The sequence below is a fragment of the Chelonoidis abingdonii genome, chromosome 2 (genome assembly GCF_003597395.2).
Source record: "Chelonoidis abingdonii isolate Lonesome George chromosome 2, CheloAbing_2.0, whole genome shotgun sequence".
Classification (NCBI taxonomy): Eukaryota; Metazoa; Chordata; order Testudines; family Testudinidae; genus Chelonoidis; species Chelonoidis abingdonii.
In genome coordinates, this window is record NC_133770.1 from 230,290,650 (window position 1) to 230,316,291 (window position 25,642).

Here is a 25,642-nt window from a genome sequence, read left to right on the forward strand (position 1 = left end):
CAGAGAGGGGAAGCCTGGGAGAGGCAACGGTGGGGGAAAGGGTTTATTTTCCTTGTGTTAAGATCCAGAGGGTCTGGGCTTGGGGGTCCCCGGGGAAGGTTTTGCGGGGACCAAAGTGTACCAGGCACTGGAATTTCTGCTTGGTGGCAGCGCTACAGGTTCTAAGCTAGTAATTAAGCTTAGAGGAATTCATCTGGTACCCCATCCTTTGGACACTAAGGTTCAGAGTGGGGAATTGTACCATGACAAGCTGGAATTGAATATACTTTCGAATACTGTATATGTGAAGTTATAATATCTCTTACTTTAGAAAGCAAGTCTAAAGAGAGTTAATTGTAACTGGTAATTACTGAAGTCTAAAGCTTTTTTTAAACAAACAACACATTTTGTTAATACAGTTGCACATTTACACTTTATATACCTTTGTAGGGAGATTTAAAAATGTAAGCCTTTTAAGAAAGCATTCTAATTTTTTGTTTAGTTTTTTTTTTTTTTTTACCTGTGAACTAAGTTGAGTTTTAATCCAGTTGAAGTAATAATTCAGATCACTGCCTTCCATCAGCTCTTTTCCCCAGGCAGCCAATTTGGCAATAATTCTTGCTGCCTGAAAAAGAATTTGGTAAATAGAACTTCACTTGCAAGTGAACAAAGATTGAATGAAGGAAAAAAATACAGATGTATGCATTGGAAACCAATTTTGGGAAAAATATTGCTAGTTAAACAAATACTGCTGCTTTATTCATTTTTCAAAGCAAAGCCTTATAGTCTGATTTATTTATACCTAATATTTGTTCTTCAGCTTTTTCTGTTGGCTCGGTCCCTCATTAGTATGCAGAAGCAATGTACACAGATCGGAGATTATAAAATAAACGAAAAATCTAAGATAGCATTGTTGCAGTCTAGGGCTTAGTCCTGCAACTGGCTCCTTTTGGAGGCAGGTGTCCGCCAACACAAAGCCAGTTGCAGGATCTGGTCCTAATTAGATATTTATTATTCATTAATGTAAATTTGCTTAATTTTAAATATTTGTGAGCATTAAATATCGATACACAAAGAAACTTTAAATAAGTATATGAATCTTCTGAGGAGGAAATGGTACAACACAGAAACCAGGTTTTCATAAGTAGTTCTTCACAATCCTTATGACATGTGAGAAACATACAAACTGGATCAGTTTTCTATGCCTACAGTCTTCCCAAGACAATTTATATGCATTCAAGGAATTTTTTCAGGAAACCTGTCAAATTATGCAGCAGATCTTCTACATTCTGCAGTACTCCAATGCAGCAGACAAGATAACCTATAATAACCTCAACTTTTACAAATATATGACAGTGAATAAAAAAATTACTGCGCTTAAGGTTTGAAAAGGCACTACAAAATTTTATACTAACACATATAATTACAGAGGGATCATTGGTCAGCAGCTATTTTCTAGTAACCAAATAGATTTCTTTAAAGAAAACTGTTTTTACCACAGATATTTCCTGATCAATGAGATGGGAATGATAATTCAGAACAAAGAACCATAGTTCCACATAACACTATTTTGATTCCCAGGAAAAGCAGCATGTATTTTGTAACAAATGGTCATGCAAAATTTGTTGTGTGATAAAACTGGTTTGCCTGACTTGTAAAAGAAAAGACTTTTACCACAAAAGAAATTATTTAAGTTTTATGAATCTGCAAAGTCCAAGAAGAAAATAGGTTTCTATTTTCACCACAGCATCTTAGGAGACAGATGCATTTAAAGCTTACCATGTGCACAGTGAAGAGATCTTGGCGGTTCAACATAGGCAGAAAGTAGGACCATGCAGTGCTCTTACCACGTTTTGCATAGTCAAAGAAAATACTAACACGCTGATGCTTTTCCTGCAAAGGGAGGGGGAGAGAAGGAGAAGCTCGTCAGTATTTCAGTCACAATTTTATGTTATTTTTTCATTACATTGTTTTGTATCTCTCATAATGTACCGCATGAGAATATATTTCCTGTGTCAATCCCTCTCATTTTGACTACTACCACATACCATTGTTGGATAGCCAAAGTGTTGAAACTCAGACTTTAACTGCTATTTCATGCTGGTTCCCCATCAACCCCTAAGAGACCGATTCCTCTCTCAGGCCTGGTCTACACTACGAGATTATATTGAATTTAGCAGCGTTAAAATCGCACTAACCCTGCACCCGTTCACACAACGAAGCCTTTTATAGCAATATAAAGGGCTCGTAATATCGATATCTGTACTCCTCCCCAACGAGGGGAGTAGCACTGAAATCGGTATTATCATTTCGGATTAGGGTTAGTGTGGCCACAATTCGACGGTATTGGCCTCCGGGCGGTATCTCACAGTGCACCATTGTGACCACTCTGGACAGCAATCTCAGCTCGGATGCACTGGCAGGTAGACAGGAAAAGTCTCGCAAACTTTTGAATTTCATTTCCTGTTTGTCCAGCGTGGAGCGCCAATCAGCACAGGTGACCATGCAGTCCCAGAATTAAAAAAGAGCTCCAGCATGGACCGTACAGAAGATACAGAAGCTGATCTCTGTATGGGGAAATGACTCTGTTCTATCGGAACTCCATTCCAAAAGATGAAATGCCAAAGCATTTGAAAAAATCTCCAAGGCTATGATAGACAGAGGCCACAACAAGGACCCAATACAGTGCTGCGTGAAACTTAAGGAGCTGAGACAAGCGTAACGGAAAGCCAAAGAATCAAATGGATGCTCACGGAGCGAGGGAGAGGGGACTGAGGACTCTAGCTATCCTACAGTTCCCGCAGTCTCTGAAAACCATTTGCATTCTTGGCTGAGCTCCCAATGCCTGAAGGGTCAAAAACATTGTCACGGGTGGTTCAGGTTATATGTCATTAGCCGCCCCCACCCATGAAAGAAAAGGGAAATCGTTTCTCGTCTTTTTTCAATGTCATCATGTCTACTGGATGCTGCTGGCAGACGCAGTGCTGCAGCGCTACACAGCAGCATCCCATTGCCTTCTCTTCCTGATGGCAGACGGTACAATATGACTGGTATCCGTCATCATCATCATCCCATCAGTGCTCCTGGCTGGCCTCAGTGAGGTTGGCCGGGGGCACCTGGGCAAAAATGGGAATGACCCCCGGTCATTCCCTTCTTTAAGCTTTGTGTCCTGGAGATTCAGTCCTGCCTGGAATATCATAGCAGTTGGAGGCTGCACTCCCCCTAGTTTTACCTCAATAAAGTCAGTGTTGTTTCTTATCCATGCATTCTTTATTACTTCATCACACAAATGGGGGGACACTGCCACAGTAGCCCAGGAGGGGTGGAGGACGAGGGAAGCAACAGGTGGAGTTGTTGCAGGGGCACCCCCTAGAATGGCATGCAGCTCATCATTTCTGCGGCATGTCTGGGGCTCTGACCTGGAGTGGCTGTTTGCCTCTCTGGTTCTTTAGTAGACTTGCCTGATATTCTAGGCAGGACTGACTACCTTCAGACAAAAACTTAAAGAAGGGAATGACCTGGGGAGTCATTCCCATTTTTCTCTATGTGCCACCAGCCGACCTCACCGAGGCCAGCCAGGAACACCCATGACAGCAGCAGATGGTACAATATGACTGGTAACCGTCTCTGCTAACTTGCAAAGGCAAGAGGATACTGCTGTGTAGTACTGCAGTACCACATCTGTCAGGAACACCCAATAGACATACGGTGACAGTGAAAAAAGGCTGAACGGCTCCATGGTTGCCATGCTATGGTGTCTGCCAGGGCAATCCAGGGAAAAGGGTGCAAAACGATTGTCTGCTGTTGCTTTCACGGAGAGAGGATTGACTGACGACATTTACCCAGAATCACCCGCGACACTGTTTTTGCCCTGTCATGCATTGTGATCTCAACCCAGAATTCCAACAGGTGGGGGAGACTGCGGGAACTATGGGATAGCTATGGGATAGCTACCCACAGTGCAACACTCCAGAAATCGACGCTTGCCTCGGTACATGGACATACACCGCTGAATTAATGTGCTTAATGTGGCCGCGTGCACTCGACTTTATACAATCGGTTTCTAAATACCAGTTTCTGTAAAATCAGAATAATCCCATAGTGTAAATATACCCTCACAGTCCCAGTTATACTGCAGTTTATGCAGTGTCTGCTGAAAGAAAAAACATGCTTCTTTCTGGCTCAGACATTCAGACTGAAAGATTACATAGCTACTGTGAAGGGTCCCATTTTCAGAGAGTTGCAACTCTACCTCCATTTCAGCTTAATAAACTCTGGGCATTAACTTTTTTCCACATTATTTCTTTCACACACAAATGACAATTTGTGTGCGCATATTTGCACACTGTTTTGCACTTTCAAGTGTCTGTGCATGCACAGGAATGTTCCACATGGCCTTGAAAGTCTATCCTGAAGACTACAGTTGGTGCTTATCTCCAAATGCAAGCTCTCATAAAAGGAATTGGAGTTGTACAACACCAACCAACCACAGTTTTGTTTTTTTCTATTTTATTTTTAATGCTCGTTTCAAACTGAGGATACCAGCATGATTAATAGGGAACTAAAGTTTATGAGAACTGTACACCATAGTCCCCAAATAATCTCAACATTTTCATCTAGCTTTCTTAAATCAGATCATTCAAATTGGGATACATTATGTACAGTATAAATACAATATAGTATACAATGTCACGCAATTTCTACTTTCACTTCCTACCAATGTGTAGCTTAGGAACATGAAATATACAAGGTACACTAAAACATTAGCTGTTACTGCTTCTCAAGATAGCTTTCTATGAAAGAAGCTCCCCAGTTTAAAGAGATCATGAGAAGTTGTGAATTTTGTTTTCCTCCACTCAAATGAGTTAGCATCCATAGAAATATCCTTGACAGAAGCAAAGATTTCAACACCATTGTGTTAACGCTGTGCTGCCATCTTTAACAGCTAACATGAGCCTACAATGCTCACTAATGTTTGCCTTAGTCCCCTTCTCCCTCCCCCTAGACCCACTCCAGAGAGTTGTTAACCAAGCCTTTTTGCATTTCTTTTCAAGTCTTCAGGCTGATAGAGGCAGCACAGCTGAATTGGGTGATCAGCATTTCTTCCCTTGGCATCAATATCATGTTCTACTTCAAGAACTAGATTTCAAAGACTGTGTGTAACACCAGTTATTGACAGCAGAGGAGTAAAACAGTGATAGCAAATTGTTCCCAGCTCTCGACAATAGAGCACCAATAAGGATGCAACAATGCTCCTTCAGGATGCAGGTAGCAAAAGAACAAAGAAAAAAGAATCCAAAGAACATCTTACAGTCAAGGAACTAAAGGAATAAAATTGGAGCCGCTGATGGGCTGAAGAGACAAGATGAGGTATATGAAAGCTAAAATATCAGAAGAGCAATGGAAAACCTATTTTAAAATCACTAGCCCACCAGGAAAGAGAATCACTGTTAACACCTACAAAATGAATACTGTAAGTTATAGAATCAGACTATCATACTCCCAGAGACTATACCAAAGTTAAAAATCCTGCTCTGATGTTCTGGTAGCTCTGCACTCCCTCCAGAAATCTCTGATCCTCCAAGTGTTCTTGCACTCTAGACCAGTAGAAGTTAACAGACAGAACTGTTTGGGCTAAAAAAAAATTTACCTATACTCAGTAAAGAACTTGTCAGAAGCCAGATAGAGGAACAGGATCACTCAACTGTCAAGGAAAAAGGGAATATAATTTGTTACAAGTTTCTTAACAGATGTTAATCCTACCACTTCTGGAAAGAGCAGAAATTTTAGTAAACTACAGCAGTGCACTTAAGCTGGAGATTGAAGCCTCAATTTGATATCCATCAAAATGAAGAATATCATGTTGTGATCAAACATTTGGAGATTCAAAATAAAGATAGGCATTTACAAGCTTCAAAAATATTAAAAAGGAGAAAAACAGGACTAAACACATTTGAAATTCCATTGCACTTTTCATAAATTGTCATACTTGGGTATTTAATTTGATTTAACACACAAACCAATAGCTAAGATATTTCAACACGCTTTATTTCTTAACATCAACATGATGGCTCAATAACAGAACCAGTTAGAAAACTGGTTTCCCTCCCAACCCAGAAAATGTTGACCACCCCGCTCCCCCAAAAAAAATCAATTTTCAAAGTTTTCAAGTAAAATTTTAGATGAAAAAATTGAGTTTTTGATGAAAAGCCAAAATGTTCTGCAAAAAGCAAACTTCACAAAATTCTTTATTTCAATCACAAACTCAATTTTACATCAAAAAGTAATTCCAACAGAAACTTTTTGACCCACCCCACTCAACTATACAGCTTCTTAATTCTCTTAAACAATCCAAATGAACACACAGTAAAAGGGATGATTCCCAGACTGTTAAACACATTTAGGCTACAGAACAGGTTTTAATGCAGAGTTACTCTACCGTATAGCTCAGAGGCTATTTAATATGTCGGAATAGTAAGTATATTGTTTCGCTTTCCTACAATGCACTTGCCTAAAAAATGCTTTGCTTTAAAAGAGAATGGATACTTTCATTCATAATGACTATGTGGAAAGCACTCGGATACTACAGCGATACAGTTTCAGATTGGCATCTGAAATAAATACTATGATTAATATATTAGAGATGGACTGGTACAATATGCTTATAAATATGTTAGGTGCTTGAAAAGCAATACCGAATGACTCCCCAAGTCAGAAATACTGTACATTATTTTCTGTGGTTCCCACCCAAACCCTATCTACTGATGGACAGGTAATATCTTAGTGTTCATATGCTTGGAATATTTCTACTGCTCTGGTTAACATTCATGCTGTTATGAGGGCATTGTGGATTGCGTCTGAATTTACTTCCAGCTTGTTCATACATTTTGATCCTGGCTAGCTGTATAGACTGAGTCCTACTGACGTTTAACTCAGAATTAACAAAACTTTTTTTTTTAAGCTACTATACCACATTGCCAAGACAACAAACTGTATTTTAATAATACACAGTTTCATTATGTAAACTGGCCTGTACGTCACTTGATATGAACTTCACTGTTCCAAAATGAAAAGTGAATAAAATTCCAAAGACCACGACATGCAGTGTTTCGATGTTTATACTGTCAGCCTGACTAAGATGGATCTTGCACCTGCTTGCAAAATGTGGCTAAACTTAGGCCTTGTCTAAAACAAAACTGCACAAATTTAAACTAAATTCATTAGGGGTTTGCAGGGATGGTGTACGGTAAATAAGGTTGAAGCCACTAATTGAATGAGGAGGACAAAGATATTCAACAGCTGCCTCATTCCCGGAGCAGCACCCATTCTGTATACTAAGTGTAGCTGGGTCTAATGTGATCATGTACTTAAAGACTCAAAGTATCATAATGCATCAACACGAAGGGGCCAAGCTAAGATTGCCTGTGAAATCTTAATTCTGGCATTTCCCAACTTTTGAGTGCTTGACTTTGCAACCTAAATATACATTCTTTGAATACAGTATTACATACATACACAAAAAGAGATCAAAATTAGATCAAGAGACAACCGAGCATCAAAGAGGAAGACTTAAATACGAAATAGGTTATTGACCTACTTGCAGCATATCATCAATCATAGTTAGGATGTACTGAACTGTCTGCTCCTTGGAGATATGAGTCATCAAGTTTATGAATGTTTTAGCACACTACAAAATAAGATACATTAAAATTAATATTAGCAATTGTTTTATAATATGCAGTAGAATCTCAATAATTCACATTTTGGTTTTATGTAAATTTTAAGCATCCTAATGGCTTATTCATCTACAATATAATATGAATGCATTTGACATTACAATGAAACATTTTCTCCATGCTGTTCACTATCTTTTACAAATTGTTCTATGGCATTCAACGGAAACAGTGAGAAGTAACTAGCTGGAGTTAGCACGGTTCCTCAAGGTGATTTGTCAAAAGACTAATGAATCAGAATTAGAATCTCTCCTTCAATGTTTCTTTTAAGAAAAAAAAATTTACAAGACATGGGCAAATTTAGTGACAGATGCTGAAGGGATTGCAAGTTTCTCTCTATCAGTGGTGCAGGACCAGCACTTGGAAAGCTTATCAGGCCTGCCCATATGTTTCTGACTGGTAGATAGATACAAGTTGGACCTTAAAAGTTATTCCAACTGCTTTCCTCCTCCTGGCACAATTTAATCATGATATGTTTTCAGCAGCAGATTTCACGAACTGCTAGAGTTAGAGATTCATGCTTTATCTTACTTGAAAAGAAAATGAGAGCAAGCATCTGGAGGGTACAGGGAAAGGTGTTGAGGAGAAGCTAGAAAGAGTCGCAAAAATTTACGACTACTCTTCACATTCTATGCAACTTTTAGGTTACTTTATTTCAGACTATGCTGTGTCATCAGTTTAATGTACCATCTTGGATAGCTATACTGTCACTATACAAACAATGCATATTATATGTAGCTATTTAAATAGTGTATGCATTAGTTACATCTTAAAATGCAAATTCTATTTGAGTTTAAGAAGCTGTACCAAAATGCACCCAACCATATCAGGAAAATACCTAAAAAGTGTTATCCAAGAGCACAATAGATGCGTGTGAAGCTTCCCAGCTTCTTTTGATCTTATCCCAGATGAACACATTTAAAAATTAAGAGATCTGTTAAAATAATGGCCCAGTTCCTCCTCACAAAAATTCATTTACAATATAACTGTCTGAAGCCCTGCTAAAACTTGCTAAATACCATAACAGCAAAACACATACTTCCAACATTTAATTAGAGTTAGTATGGCAAGAGCAACCCCTCCCCGCCCCCCAAAAAAAATTTTAAATAGGAAGCTGGATTACCTGACTGCCTTCTGCTTGCAGCAATTCTTGTTTTCCTTCTGGGCTCCTCTTCTGCTCAAATCTTTGAATAAATTCACAGTCTTCACCTGAAATCATCTGTCCTCTGAAAAACAAAATACAAAGCCATAGGAACTTTTTGTATGTATGTTATTTCAGTCCTTATTTCTTTCAAAGATGCTATTTGACATGAGAGGCACTCTTCCTTTAATAAAGTTATAATAAACTCAGTCCAGTCATGAGTGCATGAGGCACTCCTATTCTGCTGAGAGCCTCATATGCACAGGAATGAATAATTTAATAGGGAATAATTTAGAGATGCAATTCTGTGTCTCGACTACTCAACAGCATCACCTCAGTCATCCTTAGACTGCCTCCAACCCTTGGAAGCACATAAGGAATCATTAGAGAGATGCAGTACTGACTATATATACATACCTCGAGTACATGCTGAAAACAAGATCTGCAACACAACTATAATCCAGTTGAAAAAAAACTTATGCAAATACAAAACTTTAGTCTTATTTTATGAAATAAGAAGTTTTAGTACCAAAAATGAAGTGTGAGGGAATAGGAAATGTTTTGGAAATAAAGTTCTGGTTTAGATTTTAACTTTTTCAAAACTGTTGACACACACTTGTGGTTTTAATCAGTTGATCCGTGGTATTTAGAAGATGGTGACTGTACCAATCTGACTCGACTTCTAACTAGGTTTGTGGGGTTGAGAAGGAATTTCCCCACAGATCAGATTGGCAGTTTTTCACCTTCCTCTACAGCCTGTGGATGCAGGTCACTTGCCAGGATTAGCTAAGTAGATCTTACTAATCATTTCCCTGCCATTTCAGGGACCTTGGGCACTAGTGCATCTTGTTTCCTCGTAATCTCTGCCAATGGCACATAGTAGTTAGTGTCCTGTGAGCTATAATACTTTGTCCCCTATCAGGTGGTTAACACGTGGGTGCTCGGCCACCGCAGAAGGTCAGAACAGATGATGTAGTGGTCCCTTTTAGCTTTAAACTATGACCCAATGGACAGGTAAAGGATGGAAGTTGGGGAAGGACTTGAGCTACTGTGTTCCACAGCTACTTCCTTTATCCATCCAAATCTGTAGTTGAAAGTCTGTTGTAGCTAAACATTAGCAACGGTAAAGAACATTAAGATAATTAAAGAGAGTCACCATTAGTGATATTTCCATTTATCAAACTGAGCTACAGGACTGGCAGAATCTTCTACTTATTACAATGCAAAAGTTATTCCCACACCTGATAATGAGCAGGACAAGGCAGCAGAAACACCACATTGTCTAGGTATAGTAAGGAAAATTATGTAATCAAAGGAAGATGAAAATCCATAGGATTAATACTTGTCAAATATCACAGGTTAACACACAAAGGGACCAAGTTACAGAGACTGAAGCTCTTCAGGGAAGTGGAGAATTGAGCATAAAGTCATGCAACACCAAAATTACATAGGCTGGAAGTATAACATATTACCATTCCATGTTTCAGTTTTTCCAGCATTTTTAATTCTTCTTATATTTCCACTGAGTCAAAGGTCTTTTCCACCTACCAAAGCCACACTGAACAAGTTCTTCTAGTCAGCCTTTTCCACAATCTGAGTCACTGTCTGCAGGTGGTCCATGATTAAAAATTGAGTAAAAACTCTGCCAGTTCTCAGGGCAAATAAAAGTTCAGTAATCCCTGTAGCATGTTCATCAGGATTAGTGAAGTACAGAAAATGGAAGGAGAACTGTAATAAAACATATTTATGCTTTTCCCTCTTCTGAATTAAATACCACTGTTACTTGGCCCATTCCAAGGTCTCTCTGTCACAGGGGTGACTGGCGCCTTTAAGGGGAGATGGGGCCAGCCACACCTGTGCCATAATTGGATAGCTGCTTCCTGGTGTGAGAGGGTGGGACTAAGGAGGGGCATATGACAGCTTAATGGACACCTGGGGTCTTATAAAATGATAGAGTGAGATCAGTCTGCAGTAGCACCACAGGGAATGGAGCAGGCTGCAGTGGAAGGCCCTGGTGCAAGGGTCTGTAGGACATTGGGCATTTCAGGCTAATCAGCCCAAGGGTCCAGTGCTTTATACCACAGCAGAGAAGGAGTCAAGAAGCAAAGCTCAGAAGGGGCTGAGAACAATACAGGAGGGGAACGAACCTGGGAGATAAGTGCTCTATCCCAGAGCCAGAAAGACTCACACAGATAGTGAGGAAGGGGCTGGGAACAGGGACAGAGGGTGGGGCTGAAGTTAATTCACCAAAAGGCAGAACCACCTTTTTATCTGCTGGGACTACAGCTGGATTTTTGCTACCCCAGAAGAGGTTGCATTTGTGACTTGGGCAGTGGCCTATGCCACATCATGACAGACTGGCATGGGGAGAGCTGAGGAGACCCACCTCAGGACAGGAAACTCAGGAAGGGTGTGCCAGCAGCTCCACACTTGACCAACAGGGGATGCTACAGGGCAGCCAGGCCCCACAACCACTTCCCCCTTTTCACACTTATGTGAAGTTGCTACACTATATGCAGGGCACTACCAAATTCACAGTCATAGGATTTTAAAAATCATAAATTTCATGATTTCAGCTATTTAAATCTGAAATTTCATGGTGCTGTAACTGTAGGAGTTCTGACCCAAAAGTGGGTAGCAAGAGTGTCACAAGATTATTGAAGGAGTGTCGTGGTACTACCACCCTTACTTCTGCGCTGCTGTTGGCAGCGGTGCTGCCTTCAGAGCTGGGCAGCTGGAGAGTGGCAACTGTTGGCCAGGAACCCAGCTCTGAAGGCAGCACCACCGCAGAAGTAAGGATGGCATGATATGCTATTGCCACCCTTACTTCTGTGCTGATGCCTTCAGAACTGGGCCCTCAGCTAGCAGCCCCCACTCACGGTCACCCAGCTCTGAAGGCAGTGCACAAGGGTGGCAATACCACAACTCCCACTACAATAACTATGCAACCTCCTTTTGGGTCAGGACCCCCAGGTCTCCCCTGTTAAATCTGGTCTTTTGTGTACTTTTACCCTATAGTATACAAACTTCACAGTCTGTGATGCGTTTTTCACAGCTGTGAATTTGATAGGGCCCCAGCTATATGATAGTACAGGCCTGCACAACATGCGGCCCACAGAGGCTCACTGTGCGGCCCACAGAGGGATTCAAAACGCCGTGCACACGGCACTCAGCGGGCAGCCCAGAGCCCTTTGAATCTCGGCCACGGCTGAGATTTAAAGGGCTCAGGGCTCCCCGACTCCTTTAAATCCCAGCCACGGCTGGGAATCAAAGGGCTCTGGGCTGCCGGCAGCCGCAGGGAGCCCAGAGCCCTTTAAATCCCAGCAGTGGCCCAGATTCAAAGGGCTCTGGGCTGCCCGCAGTGGCGGGGAGCTCTGAGCCCCTTGAATCTCGGCCACGGCTCCAGCGGATGGGCTGGGGCTGGGATTTAAAGGGCTCAGGTCTCCCCGCAGCTGTGGGCAGCCTAGAGCCCTTTGAATCCCAGCCGCGGCTCCAGCAGATGCGCTGGGGCTAGGATTTAAAGGGCTCGGGCTCCCCTCAGCAGCAGGAGCTCTAGGCCCTTCAAATCCCTGCCCCAGCCCCGTAAAGTTCCGGGTTCCCCCAGCCGCTGGAGCCCCGGGCCCTTTAATTTGCCCCTGAGGGTTCCCAGCCACCTTTTCAGTTGGGAGCCCCTCGTTGATTTAAACTCAAGTATCACCTCCCCACCCCCAACCTTCCTTTTTGGCCCACAGCTGTTTTGGTGGGGCGGCGCTGGGAAGGAGGGTTCATTTCTGCAGGGCTGGGCAGTGCTGGGGCAGGGTGTTTCTGTGGGCCCGGGGGGTTTCGGCCCTCAGCTGTTTTCTTTGGAGTAATGTGGCCCTCGCCGCTTTACGAGTTGTGCAGGCCTGTGATAGTACTTAACTGTCAAAACATTACCTCAAGGACCATATCAAATCATATTTTTGACAATATAGCCAGGCTGCCCTAATTTTAGAAAGATTTCTAAGAACTCACTAGTTGAGGAGTCTTAAGGTTTATATTCAAATTAGGTTGCTAGAGGTCTGCAATGAAATACAGCTTCTGTATTCTTAAAAAGGACACTGATCAACCAGTCATGGCTTAAAAAATAAATGTTCTAAAACTATGGAGATGCATTCCAAAGAGTCCAATGCAGCTTAGTGGTGTATGATTTTTGTCCTTCCCTCCCTCCCTCTTTAACTAATAAAGTTGGATACAGAAGACCCAAACAGTGTTTGTATTTAGCACTAAGCATCAATGTAAACCTGTGTATATGCATGCCAAAATGGATTACGGGGGAAAATGAAGGAGACTAAATTACCACTTCTCCCCCAAAGTAAGAGGAACATTACAGTGATGTTCTCCTGATGATCTCTTCTCTCTTCTTATCTGCGAGTGTACTGCTGACATCAAGAATGGAAAAAACGCCAAGATTTCATTTTTATTTCAAGAGATAATTTTGGATTTTTAACATAACCAGATTTTCCAGGAACAGGAATACAGAATGAAGCCCTTTTTGTATTTTGTATTCTATTTTTGTATGCTTTGACATGTGAAGATTGTTGTTCAACATTTTGTTCTTAACACTGCCTCATAACAAGCCATTTCTCAGCATGTGTAGGTGTCAACTCACCGCTACCAAAAAGATTTATAAAGCCAAGTCTCATTGGTCCCTTAAGTCAGTGGCTTCTGGCGAGATGGAGGTAATTTTTATAACACAGCCCATGGAAACTGTGAAGCCCCCAGAGATTAACAAACCTGTACAGTTTTAGTCAGCCAAGAAATTGGCATGAGAGAAAAATAATCCGTCAGCATTGGTCAAACTAGAAAATTCCATACAATGTAAAAAGTAATCAGAAAATATCCACTTCATTGTTTTTAAAACACTTCACACTAACATAGCACTTGTCATCTTCAAAGAACATTACAAACCTTAAATAAGATTTAAGGAGAGCCCTTGATTACAACTTTAGAGTTTGAGAAAGCAGTGCAAAAATATGGCATGCGAGTTTATTTAAAAAAAAAAAAAATTCAGTAGAAGTTTATCAACTGTCAAAGAAAAAGCTTTCAAACAAATAAAGCTCTCTACTTTGATCTAACATTAAAGCTCAAGGAAATCAAAGGCGGAGGAAGACACTCCCTGGAACAAAGGAAGAACTGAGATTTAATATTTGTTTATTTATAAGTGCCAGTCCAAGCAGACATTTGCAGCACAGGGTTGTATAAAAGAAGTTTGACAGTTTTGTAAACAATTCATTAATTTTTCATCAGGGAGTTTGGGAATCTGAATAATGCCTTACCAATGTTAAAAATGCCACTTCCCAATCACTTCATTTTAAAATTAAAGTGACTAGTTATCTGATAACCCTGAGGAGTCTCGTGAATACCAATGTAAAAGTCATACAATCATGGCAGAAAAACCCAATCCTCCCCTGTGGTGTCAGCAGTCATGATTTTTCCCCATTACTAATATGCTGAGGTTTACCAATTCTTTACAATTAAAGGTTTAAGGTAACCACAGTCCCCCCATTTCACTTCAAAACATTCCTTTTTCCTCCCCACAGAATTATTCAATTGTACTGTTATTAAGACAGTCAATAAAGCATTGACCTGCAACCAAGAATGCAGGACAATGCGCTAGAGTGACTTTTGTTCAAGAAGTGCCAGATCTCACATATGCCAAGTCACCATGTACCTTTTCTAGCAATAGTAAGCACGTCAAATTCTTCACATTCAAAAAAGGAAATAGTTTCACCAAATAGATTCCAGATAATTCATAGATTCTCAACTCTAAGGCCAAAAGACCATTGTGATTATCTGATGCACTTGTAAAGCTTTACGTTGGTAAATCATTTGACTGTTAAATAGTTTTCCCATGTGATGTTACAGACTAATGTTATGTTCCCTTTAAGTACGAGCCACTCACTCTGCCACTTATCCCATGGAACAAATTTATTTTTAGAAGTCTCAAAACAAAGTTAATGCTTCATTTGCAACCTGGATACGAGGTAGGCATTAGTAACTGCTATTATAGGACTGAAGAAGGCAGATAATGTTGGTTATTGTTCTATATAATTCTTAACCAACAAGTGCTTGTAAGAGATAATTTATAAAAAGTTCTTGGTCAGTGTAGTTGATACAGAGACTTGTGATTAGTTTAGTTTTTCCATCATGCATTCCTCATGACAACTGTAGTTCCTGTTTTGTTCACATGACACAGCAAAGTGAATCCTAACTTTCTGTTTTAAAGACATCTGCCAGGTTTCACAGCTAAATATTAGACACTTCTATTAATTACTGTTGGCACCACCCCATACTCACTTTATCAGCATGTCAAGATGCAGAGTTTTACCCAAGTGCCCTTGGCACAGGATGCTTTATGACAGTATTAGAGGACACTCATATGATCTGATTATTAAACCAGTCAAGCAATCATATTCAAGTTTATATAGAGGGAATGGCTTCTGTGCAATTGTACCAGCACAAACTGCACCAAGCAGAAAAATCTCTCTAAAAATGATTTAAAGGCAAGAAATTATAAAAACATTGTGACATACTATTTGATTTTAGTCCAGTTCAAAAAAATTGAAGTTTACAGTATCTCTTTACAAATAAAATCCACAACCACCAAGAATGTAAATACCTCTTTTTAACACACTTGGCGAACCTCAGAAGGCAAAGTGTGAACTATTATGCATCACACAACTCACTCAAACATCAAGTGTTCTTATATGTTTGCATCCTACAGTACAGTACTATAGTTTTCTAAATGCAAGAACATGGATTCTGAGAAGGGTATCTACTGTTCCAGTAGAGCAGCAGTTCTCAAACTGTGGGTTGAGACCTCAAATTGGGTAATGACCCCATTTTAGTGGGGTCACCAGGGCTGGCTTAAACTTGCTGGGGCCTTGGGCTGAAGCCCGAGCCCCACTGCCTGGAGCTGAAGGCTTCAGCCCTGGGCAGCGGGGCTCAGGTTACAGATCCCCTGCCTTGGGCTGAAGCCGTTGGGCTACAGCTTCCTCTCCACCCACAGTGGTAGAGCACGAGCCTTGGCCCTCCCATCCAGGGCAGTGAGGCTCAGGCGGGCTCAAGCTTCAGTCTCCCCTTCTGGGGTCATATTGTAATTTTTGTTGTCAGAAGGGGGTCATGGTGCAATGAAGTTTGAGAACCCCTGCAGTAGAAGACTATTTTACTGTTTTTGAAAGTCCCGTTGAGGAAAGGGAAACCTGGCTTCCCTCAAGTGAAATATTCCGATTTTACAGTGCAGCAGCACAAAGACAATATTTTCTACAGTCTATACACAAAACTAAGTGCAAACTACTACACAAAGGCTGTTAGGTTTTTTGTTTTGTTAAGACTACTGATCCTAGTTAGAATTACACCCAAAACTAGGTAAACAGAATTTTCAGTATTAAAATAATGAATTCTCAATTCAATTAGTTTGCAAAACTGACAATATAGCCAATGACAAATATAACTGAAAATATTTTCTGCAATGATACTATCTAAATATTTTAAGTTCTTGCAGACGTGCTACACACTCTGAAATCAAACACTGCCAGTAAACACTGCTTTATGTTTTGTGTAATCTGACTTTTTGTTTACATGCATAACATTCAGAGGCAGGATAAACAATACACTAGTTAGACTTAGACTAAACTGACCCTGTACTAGAGAACTCAGGACCTAGATGCTGGCATATACTAGAATCTGAGCAACTTTGAGCAAGCAACTTTACTCCAGCACTGCAGTGCAGAATGGGCAGAAGTGAATTTGGGAAGACAACTCTCCTGTGTGCTTTAAAACCAGTGTTTTAATGTAATTTTAAAACAGCTCATAAAATATAACTAACAGCTTATATACTACTTATAAAAATCACAAAAAAATAAAATGGCACCTTGAAAAAACTGAATATAAAGTCTTATCCCAATCTAGGGCAAAAAACCAGAAGACCTGATTTGAGACAGGCCTCCATTTTTGAGGGCACATTAAATGTGTTAACAGTTTTCTGTGGACTGTCAGCATAGCATCTCAGATAATCTTAACTCTCAGAGTGGAGCATGAAAGAGGTGCTCTCCAAAATAATCAGGACCAACCCACATAGGTCAATCACCACTTTGAATTGCATCAAAAAATAAATCAAATGCAAATGTTACTGTATTACCATAGCACACAGGAGCCCCTGTCACGAACCAGGACCCCACTGTGCAAAGAGCAGTACCATCCCCAACACATGTTGTTGACCCAGCACTAGTGCACTATGCTTCATTCTAGAAACATCACTAAGTAAATGAGCAATTGCATTCTGCGCTAGCGAACGTTCCCAAATGGTCCAAAAGTATAGCTCCATCTTGACTGAACATGATGCAGTAATCTAATACAGAAATAGCGGAGGCATGGCAAGGGCCATCCACATCAGGAAAAGTCACAAATTTTCATTCCTCCAGGAGCTGCCAAGGACAACAAGGTTCGCATCTTGAGAACAAAAAAAAGGCAGACATACTCTCGATAAAGGGACTATACCACCTTTCTGCCCAGCTTCTCATGATGGTCTCCCATCGTTCTAGCATCATAAAAACTTGAGATGGAAGGGACCTCATGGTCGTAGTCCCATCCCCCTAATGCTGACACAGTACGAACCATACCTAGACCTTTGCTGGCAGGCGCTTGTCTAACCTGTTCTTAAAAACCTCCAATGACAGGGATTCCACCACCTTCCTTGGAAGCCTATTCCAGAGTTTAATAGCCTTATAGTTAGAAAGATTTTCCTAACATCTAGCCTAAATCTGTCTTGTACAGATTAAGTTGATTACTTCTTGCCCTAGCTTCAATGGACATGGAGAATAATTCATCACTGCCCTCACTATACCAGCCCTTTTGAAGATTATTATTAGGTCCACCCACAGTCCTCTTTTCTCAAGACTAAGCATGCCTAGTTTGTTCAACTTTTCCTCATATCAAAGGTTTAGAAAATTTGACCTCTTTTTTGCTGGTCAACTCTGGGTTCTCCTCAGTTTGCCCATGTCTTTCCTAAAGTGTGGTGCTCACCCCTGGACTCCAGTGGGGGGCCTCACCAGCGCCAAGCAGAGTGGAACAATTACTTCCTGTATCTAACAAACAACACTCAAGTTAATACACCCTAGACTCTTTTCTGCTGTACTACCGCCTAGCCAATTAGACCTCATTTTGTAATTGTGCATTTGACCTTTTCCTTCCTAACTGAAATATTTTGCACTTGTCTTTACTGAATTTCAGACCAATTCTCCAACTTGTAAGGTCCTTCTGATTTCTAATCATGTCCTCCAAAGCGCTTGCAAGCATTCCCAGCTAAGTGTCACCTGCAAATTTTATAAGCATACTCTCCCCTCCATTATCAAAGTCTTTAATGAAAATATTGAATTGTATTGGACACAAAACAGACCCCTGCAGAACTACACTATATATACACCCTCCCAATTTGACAGTGAATCATTGAAAAGTACTTTCTATGTTGGGTTTTTCAACCAATTATGCACCCACCTTATAGTAATTTCATCTAGACCACATTCCCCTAGTTTATTTTTGAGACTATCATGTGGAAGACTGTCAAAAGCTTTACTAAAAATCAAGATAAATCACATATACTGCTTCCCCCCATCCACTGGGGCAGTACTCCTGTCAAAGAATGAAATTAGGTTGGTTTGGCATGGATTTGGCTATTGTTTATCACCCTCTTATTCTCTAGTTGTTTTCAAATTGATTGTTTAATAATTTGTTCCAGTATCTTCCCAGGTATAACAGTTTGTCTGACTGGTCTATAATTCCCTGGTTCTTCTTTTTAAAGATAGATACATTTGCCCTTCTTCACTCCTCTGGGACATCACCCATTGTCCAGGAATTCTCAGAGATAATTGCTAATGGTTCCAACATCAAGTCAGCTAAATCCCTAAGTACTCAAGGGTGAATTTTGTCAGGCCCTGCCAACTTAAAAACATCTAAATATTCTTTAACCTCTTCTGGCTTGTGTTCCTTCCTTCTTGTTAATATTAATTGTGTTAAGCATCTGGGGGTGTGTGTGTGTGTGTGTGTGTGTGTGTGTGTAGAAGTCTAGTATAGTTAGGCCTGCTTAGACACTTCTTATGAAATAAGAGTGCCTTTGTTCAGTTTAGCTTACGGAAGGGGTGTAAGCTTTGGAAGGGGTGTAAGCTAAACTGAACAAAGCCATTCTATTCCATAGTAAAAGTGTTCGCACAAGCAGTTATACCAGTATAACTATACAAGTTTAAATTCACTACTTTACCAGGTAGACAAACTCTCAGGCATAGAGAGATGAAGTGTCCACACTCTCACTTCAATTAGATTAATTAGACACTAAGGCCTAATGGGCTGGGAGCTGCGGGGGTTCCTGCAACCTCCGTGACTTCAGCCCATGGCAACCAGGAGCTGCGGGGATTCCGCATCAGAGGCAGCAGGGGTACCCTGCAGCTCCCTGCCCTTGCGGGAAGCAGAGGACCCTGCAGCTCCAGACCACTGCAGGCTGATGTCACGGAGGTCGTTGGAAGTCATGGAATCTGTGACTTCCAACGACCTCCGTGACTAAATCATAGCCTTAACTATAACCTAAAACTGACTCTGGAAAGGACTCTTTACAACTCTAAAGCTCACCATCTCTACTATGAAACTGACCTAAGAACTCAATTCATGTTTGTCTGTACGTATAATGATATTTTAACCAATACTCTCTCTTTTCTTTTTTTAAATAAATTTTAGCTTAGTTAATAAGAATTGGCTGTAAGCATGTCTTTGGATAAGATCTAAGATATTAACTAACTTGATGGGTAATGTGTCTGATCCTTTGGGATTGGTAGAACTTTTTATATGATGAATAAGACTTTCAGTAATCTTTATCATATATGATTTGGTGGTCTGGGTGGGAGCTCAAGGCTGGGTTCCTTTAAGGGAACTGTATTTCTGGTTTGTGGTTAACCAGTAAGGTATTGTAGAAGCTGTTTTGTTGCTGGCTTGGTGAATCTAAGTATTAGAATAACTAGCAGTTTTGGGGATTGTCTGCTCTTTTCTTTACAGTTTGCCCTAACTAAGCAACTTTAGCTTACCCCACCCCCCCGGGGCCCCACACACATTGGCAAAAAGCTTCAATGTCAATACTGTTATACAGTAACTCTTCACTTAACATTGTAGTTATGTTCCTGAAGAAAGCTACTTTAAGCAAAATTATGTTAAGCGAATACACTTTCCCCATAAGAATTAATGTAAATGGGGGTGGGGGGGGTTAGGTTCCAGGGAAAATTGTTTCACCTGACAAAAGACATAAGTTTTAAACAATTTAATATTTAATACTGTACACAGCAATGATGATTGTGAAGCTTGGATGAGGTGGTGGAGTCACAGGGTGGAAGAGGGTGGGCCATTTCCCAGGAAATGCTTTGCAGCTAAATGATGAACTAACACTCAGCTGAGCCCTCAAGGGTGAGCACATTGTTGTTAGTGTAAATTTCACATTCTACAAGGCAGCACCAATGGAGGGAGGACACGTAATATACACATTGCAGTGGCTGCAAACATTTCCTGCGGAAACTGAACATGATGATGAACCCACTGTATCCCACTGGAGCACAACACTCCCTCCACTTTCCAAAGTGGGGCGGGGGGGTGTGTGTGAGAGAGAGACACGCACCCCATACGCGTGAATGATGACACACACACTCCATGTGTGAGTGAGAGAGAAATGCATGTTGCCTCTTTAAGTACGCTGACCTCACTGTAAGTACACTGCCTTTTTAAGTAGATCAGCAGGTTGAGACAGCAGTTGCTGCCAGCAAGCTCCCTCCAGCTCCCTCAGTCCTGAGCTCTGTTGTGTGCATCCCCCAGCTCTGTACAGATGGGGTACAGGGAGCAGGGGAAAAGGGACACCCTGATATCAGCACCCCTCTTCCCTCCCTCCCTTCCCCTGCGCAGCAAGCAGGAGGATCCTGGGAGCAGATCCAAGGCAGAGGGCAGGAGCAGCATATGACAGTGGGGGGAGGGACACCTGAACTACCCAACAATTGATAGCTTGCTGGGCAGCTGCCACACAGGGAACTTAGGGGAGCTGATGGGGGCTGCCGGTCCTCCCTGGTTGCAAGCCCCCACCAGCTAGCTCCAACGGGCTGCTCTTCCTGCAAGCAGTGGACAAAGCAGGCGACTGCTAAACAATGTTATAAGGAAGCATTGCGCAACTTTAAGCGCGCATGTTCTCTAATAGATCAGGGATTTAACAATGAAACAAGGTTAATCGGGACACTGAGTGAGGAGCTACTGTACAGGCAAAACTCTGCTATTACTAGTATACCTACTTTGTTCAGGGAGGTTCAGGGGTTGGAATAAGCCATGCCAACAAAATGGCAGTTTTGTCAGTATAAGCTGCATACACAATCAGAGTGATTTGCAAATACAGTACACCTATACTGGCAAAGTACTTCTCATGTAAACCTGGCCTCAGTCCTGTGCTTTTCCTATTCAGCCACGCTTTCTGGGAGGAAACACTGCTCTAATGGTAAGTGGAATGTAATCAATTTTAGTAAACTTGTCCAAGGACCACTGTATTCAATTCAAAAAACAAAGTTCCTTTCCTCGAAATAAGTCCATAGGAAATTATCCCAGCTATTTCCATTCACTGTAAGTTTTTTTCACTTTCATAGTGTCATGATAGAATGACATTTTTCATGTCACACATCATAATGGATATTCATAAGAATCCACAAGCTAGTAGAAAATGCAGCTGTCAATGATTGATGGTAAGTTTATACTTACTGGAGATATGACTGCCAGTTTACTTTGTTTGCCCGAACTTCAGCAGCTTTGGCAGCAATTATGTTTGTTGGGACAGCAGCATCCACAGCACCTCTGATATCCATTTTAATCTCGATTTAATATCTGTTCAGAAATACATTGTGAGTCAGATCTGAGACAAGTACAATAAATGAGGAACTCAAACAGACTATATGCCCAAGATTTCCAGCAGTTTTTAAATGATTTTAGGTGTTTAATTTGGGACACCTTAAAGGAGCTAGTTTTCATAGTGTGGGCACCAAGTATTTTCTAAAAACAAGACCTCTTTATAGCATCTCAAGCCTGGCATCACCCCGCCAAAAAACCCAGGAAACCACAGGTTGCTTTTGAAAACTTTGGCCTGTACTTTTAAATCAAACTCGTCCTCTTCCATTAATTTTAAGTCATAATGAAAAAACATTGTGCTCATGCAATGATGTGAAAATACTTCATGGGATAAGGTATAAATATTAATTGATTGTCTGCTGTTTATGTTGCACAGAAATTTTCCCCAAAACCCATTCACAATGGAGGACAATTATGTGAGAGGCTAAAGCATTTGTTGCTACCTCTTAAGTAGTTCTCTAGCTAAATAAAAATATAAACTCTTCATGGGTGTAAGTTATGGTTGTTGATAAAGGGATGACATTCAGAGATGTGTAGACCTCAATTCTGAGAGTCACATCAAAGACAGCACTTTGAAAGACTTACAAAAGCATGAACAGTAGGAAAAACTAACCTATATATGAGTCGCTTTCAACCAAATTGTACTGACAAGTCTTCAACTCTTCCTTTAAAAAGCTGAAAATTTCTTCACACCAAGCCTCAGCTTTTTTTCTTTGAGGTCTGCAGGGCTTGAAAAATATCCACTTGCCTGTGGCAAAAAGGACATTTATAAACAATTTAAGATTTCCTTTTCTACATTTAAAAAAAAAAGTTTCTGGTCTTATGGTTAGGATGACCTTCCCTATGTGAACATAGCGTTCACTCATCCAGTGAGTGTATACAGGCATCTTCAGTGCTAGCTGCAGAGTGAAAACTACTGATGATGAAAAGTGTACATAAGCAGAAGTTAAACTGACAAGAATCAAAATGTCAAGTCAATCTTATTTTGCTGTTGGTTACTCAAGGTCAATACTTGAGTTATTCATTGGGGGATGACGATGTCAGAGTGTAGCAGACACACTTCCCACTGCCTCCACAGCAGCCAGAAAACTGAGGGAAATTAGAGCAGTAGAGATTTCAATCAGCCTTCACAGCAGTTTAGAGACTGTGGTTGGGATGTATATACAGAGACTATCTAAGGAAGAAAGTTTAAAAAAGCCACAATGCAAAGAGATAAAAGGAACAGAAGTGCAAGGAGAAAGGAAGATGGATAGGAAACAGACATTAATGGCAACACAAGTAAAACAGAAACATGACGGTCTATTTTAGGGCAAAAACAAAAGCGGAGCTAAGCCAGAAAACAAAAGAAGGCAAAACGGAGTATGTTAATTAAAAAGATCATAACAGAATTTAAATGCTGTACAAAACTGTTGTAATCCTTTACATTGTAGGAAGAGTGGCCTTAGAGGCAAGGCAGCATAGGTATTTTTCACTTATGTGAGTACACACAAAGTCATTGGGTTAGGAAATGTTCAGTATGCTTTTCAAGGTGGGTAGCACCAACAGGTCAGAAAAGTCAGTCAGGAACAGTAAACAATTAACCACAGGGTATGCAACATCAAGACAAGCATAGGCATTGAAAAATCATAGCAAAATAAACTAAGCAGCATTTGCAATAAGAAAGAGACCAGAAGAGCCAAGCTCCTGCATTTACTCCACAACAGAAAATGGGAAGAGTTTGTGAAGAGATACGAAGTTTCTCACTGTTTCATTTAGACACAATGAAAGCGATGCATGAAAAATTTCTCTAAAAGGAAAGAAAAGGAAAATAAAAATGTCTCAGACTGAAGTTATCCCATCCCACTGTTATGTATTCCTTTGTGTTCTGCTCTCCATATCAGAGTCTGGCTACATCAATAATGAAGTTGCTCCAGCTTTAAAGAAATGTTTCCCAAACAGATCTGAGATGTTTTAAAACAAGCTTCACTTAGACAATCAAGGAAGTTATTTGACTAAAGACTGTTCAGAGAATTGCATTTTTGCAACTCCAGAAGTAGCCCTAAAAGTAACTTGAAAGCACTGTGACTTGCACCCAGGAGCTCTCAATTAGAAAAGGCATGGATGTCCTATTCAGCATGTATCACATAATTTAGGCCTAATTTAATTTAATCATTTTTACAGCTAGTCATTCCCCTAGTGACATTAATTCTTGCTTCACTGGCATATCATGCTATATAAACATTTACCCTTTGACAACAACAGTAACACTAGGTCTCAATATCACAGACAGTGACCTTCAGCACTTCTGCTTTCTCTTTCCTTTATGGCCTAATCTCCATCTGACTCTGATTCCAAAACAAGGAGAGTGTTTGCAGCAGGTTGAAACCTGGCAGAAGCAGGAACCCCACACACCCTAAACTAGAACTACCTCACCCAACCCGTCTGGAGCTCTTTGACCACCACCACAAAGAAGCAGAATCTTTCTTTTCCATTCTCTACTCCCCAGTACAATTGCTCGCTGCTATTATCGAATAAAAAAAGCAACTTTACTTCCCGTTATTATTTTATGGGAGAAGAGAAAATAAATACACCCTTCAACATTGCACTTTTGGGAGCTTTACTGTGAATAAGCAAGCATCTTAGTTGTGTCCCTTAAAAGGTTCTGTAACCTAGTTCCTAAGAGGAAGTAGCAGAGTCCATTTTAAATGCTCATCCGGTTAGTGGGGACTGGAAGAGAGGGTTTAGGGAGCTCAAGAATGGGGAAGTTAGAGGCAAGTAGGAGCAGGCCAAGAGAGAACTGAATGAATGCAGCACGTTGCTGCACACAAGCAGCCTGTAGAGCTCAGCAGACTGCGCTGGGGCTACAGACGGGTGCAGCAGTCACACTGCAGGATCCCAGCACTGATGTGCCCAGGCTGTCCACAAAACCTCAGGAGGGGCCCTGCCGCTGCACGGACTGCTAAGGGATGTCTAAGTGAAGCAGCTTCAGAGGAGGCCTCGGCGAGAGCCCATTACCCTCCTTCCGCGAGCTCACCGAGCAGCTGCGCAGCACAGAGCCCTTCCAGCAAGGCAGCGACCTCGACCCGAGGCAGGGAGGTGCTTGCGGGGGGCGCCAGCCCGAGCTCAGCCCCAGCCTGCTCCGGGCTCCCAGCACCTCGGCAGTCCGGGGGCGCTGAGGCAGCGGCCGAGCCCGCCCCGCTGTTCTCCCAGCTTGCACCCAGGGAGGGGGAGAGGGAGCAAAGCCCCAGGGGGCCTCCCCGCCCGCTGCCACCTCCAGGCGGGGAGCCGCTCTTACCCTCTCAGTCTGGGGCCGGGCCCGCTGAGCGTCTCCGGCAGCGGCGCTGAGCTCTGCGGCTCCAGGACAGCTGGGGGATGCTGCCGAGACACCCGAGGCGGTCATGTGACAGCACCCACCTGACTGCACAGCCCGACGGCGGCCGGGAAGGCCCAATTCGCGCAAAGACAGCGCGGGCGCTGAAAACGGGGGCGGGGCTGCCCCTGGTTGCTGGGTTACTGCTCGAGGTGGCCGGGGCCTTCTTTGAAGCACGTTCCACCGCTCTGGCTGTGGCTGGCAGAGCCAAGTGTGCTCGGGATAGAGCCAGAAGCCGCGAGGCTACCCAGTGCCTGCTCAAGGGAGCTTCCCTGGGTCTTGGCCTCCAGCCAGCACCTGGCCACCTGCGTCTCTCTTCTTCGAGACTGGGGTTACAGCCCCCTTGCAATTCACTATGATCATCCTAGTCGCTCTGCCCTTAGTGCAGCACCTGCTGATCACTCTGCGTCAGGAATAATGTTGCAGCCCAGTACAGTTAGTTTAGGGCAAAAACATTACAGAGAAAACATCTACATGCAAACTGAGCTTGCCAGCTGCCACCCATCTTCC

The 25,642-nt window shown here is 41.7% G+C and overlaps 1 protein-coding gene across 2 annotated transcripts in view; it reads right to left on the reverse strand.

Annotated features, from left to right (window-relative positions):
* The window catches only part of ATP6V1H (ATPase H+ transporting V1 subunit H), a 93,755-nt gene extending 68,573 nt beyond the window's left edge, over positions 1–25,182 (reverse strand). Inside the window, exons 1-7 of one of the 2 annotated variants that reach the window (XM_032774695.2) lie at positions 25,058–25,182; positions 22,397–22,531; positions 21,640–21,762; positions 8,836–8,938; positions 7,577–7,666; positions 1,759–1,872; positions 500–604 (exon numbers count right to left, since the gene is read on the reverse strand). In XM_032774695.2, coding sequence (XP_032630586.1) covers positions 500–604; positions 1,759–1,872; positions 7,577–7,666; positions 8,836–8,938; positions 21,640–21,743 — 516 coding nt within the window. In that variant the 5' untranslated portion in view covers positions 21,744–21,762; positions 22,397–22,531; positions 25,058–25,182. The remainder of the gene's footprint in view (positions 1–499; positions 605–1,758; positions 1,873–7,576; positions 7,667–8,835; positions 8,939–21,639; positions 21,763–22,396; positions 22,532–25,057) is intronic. The other variant, XM_032774696.2, reaches the window with a different exon arrangement.
* Between the last annotated feature and the right edge of the window lie 460 nt (positions 25,183–25,642).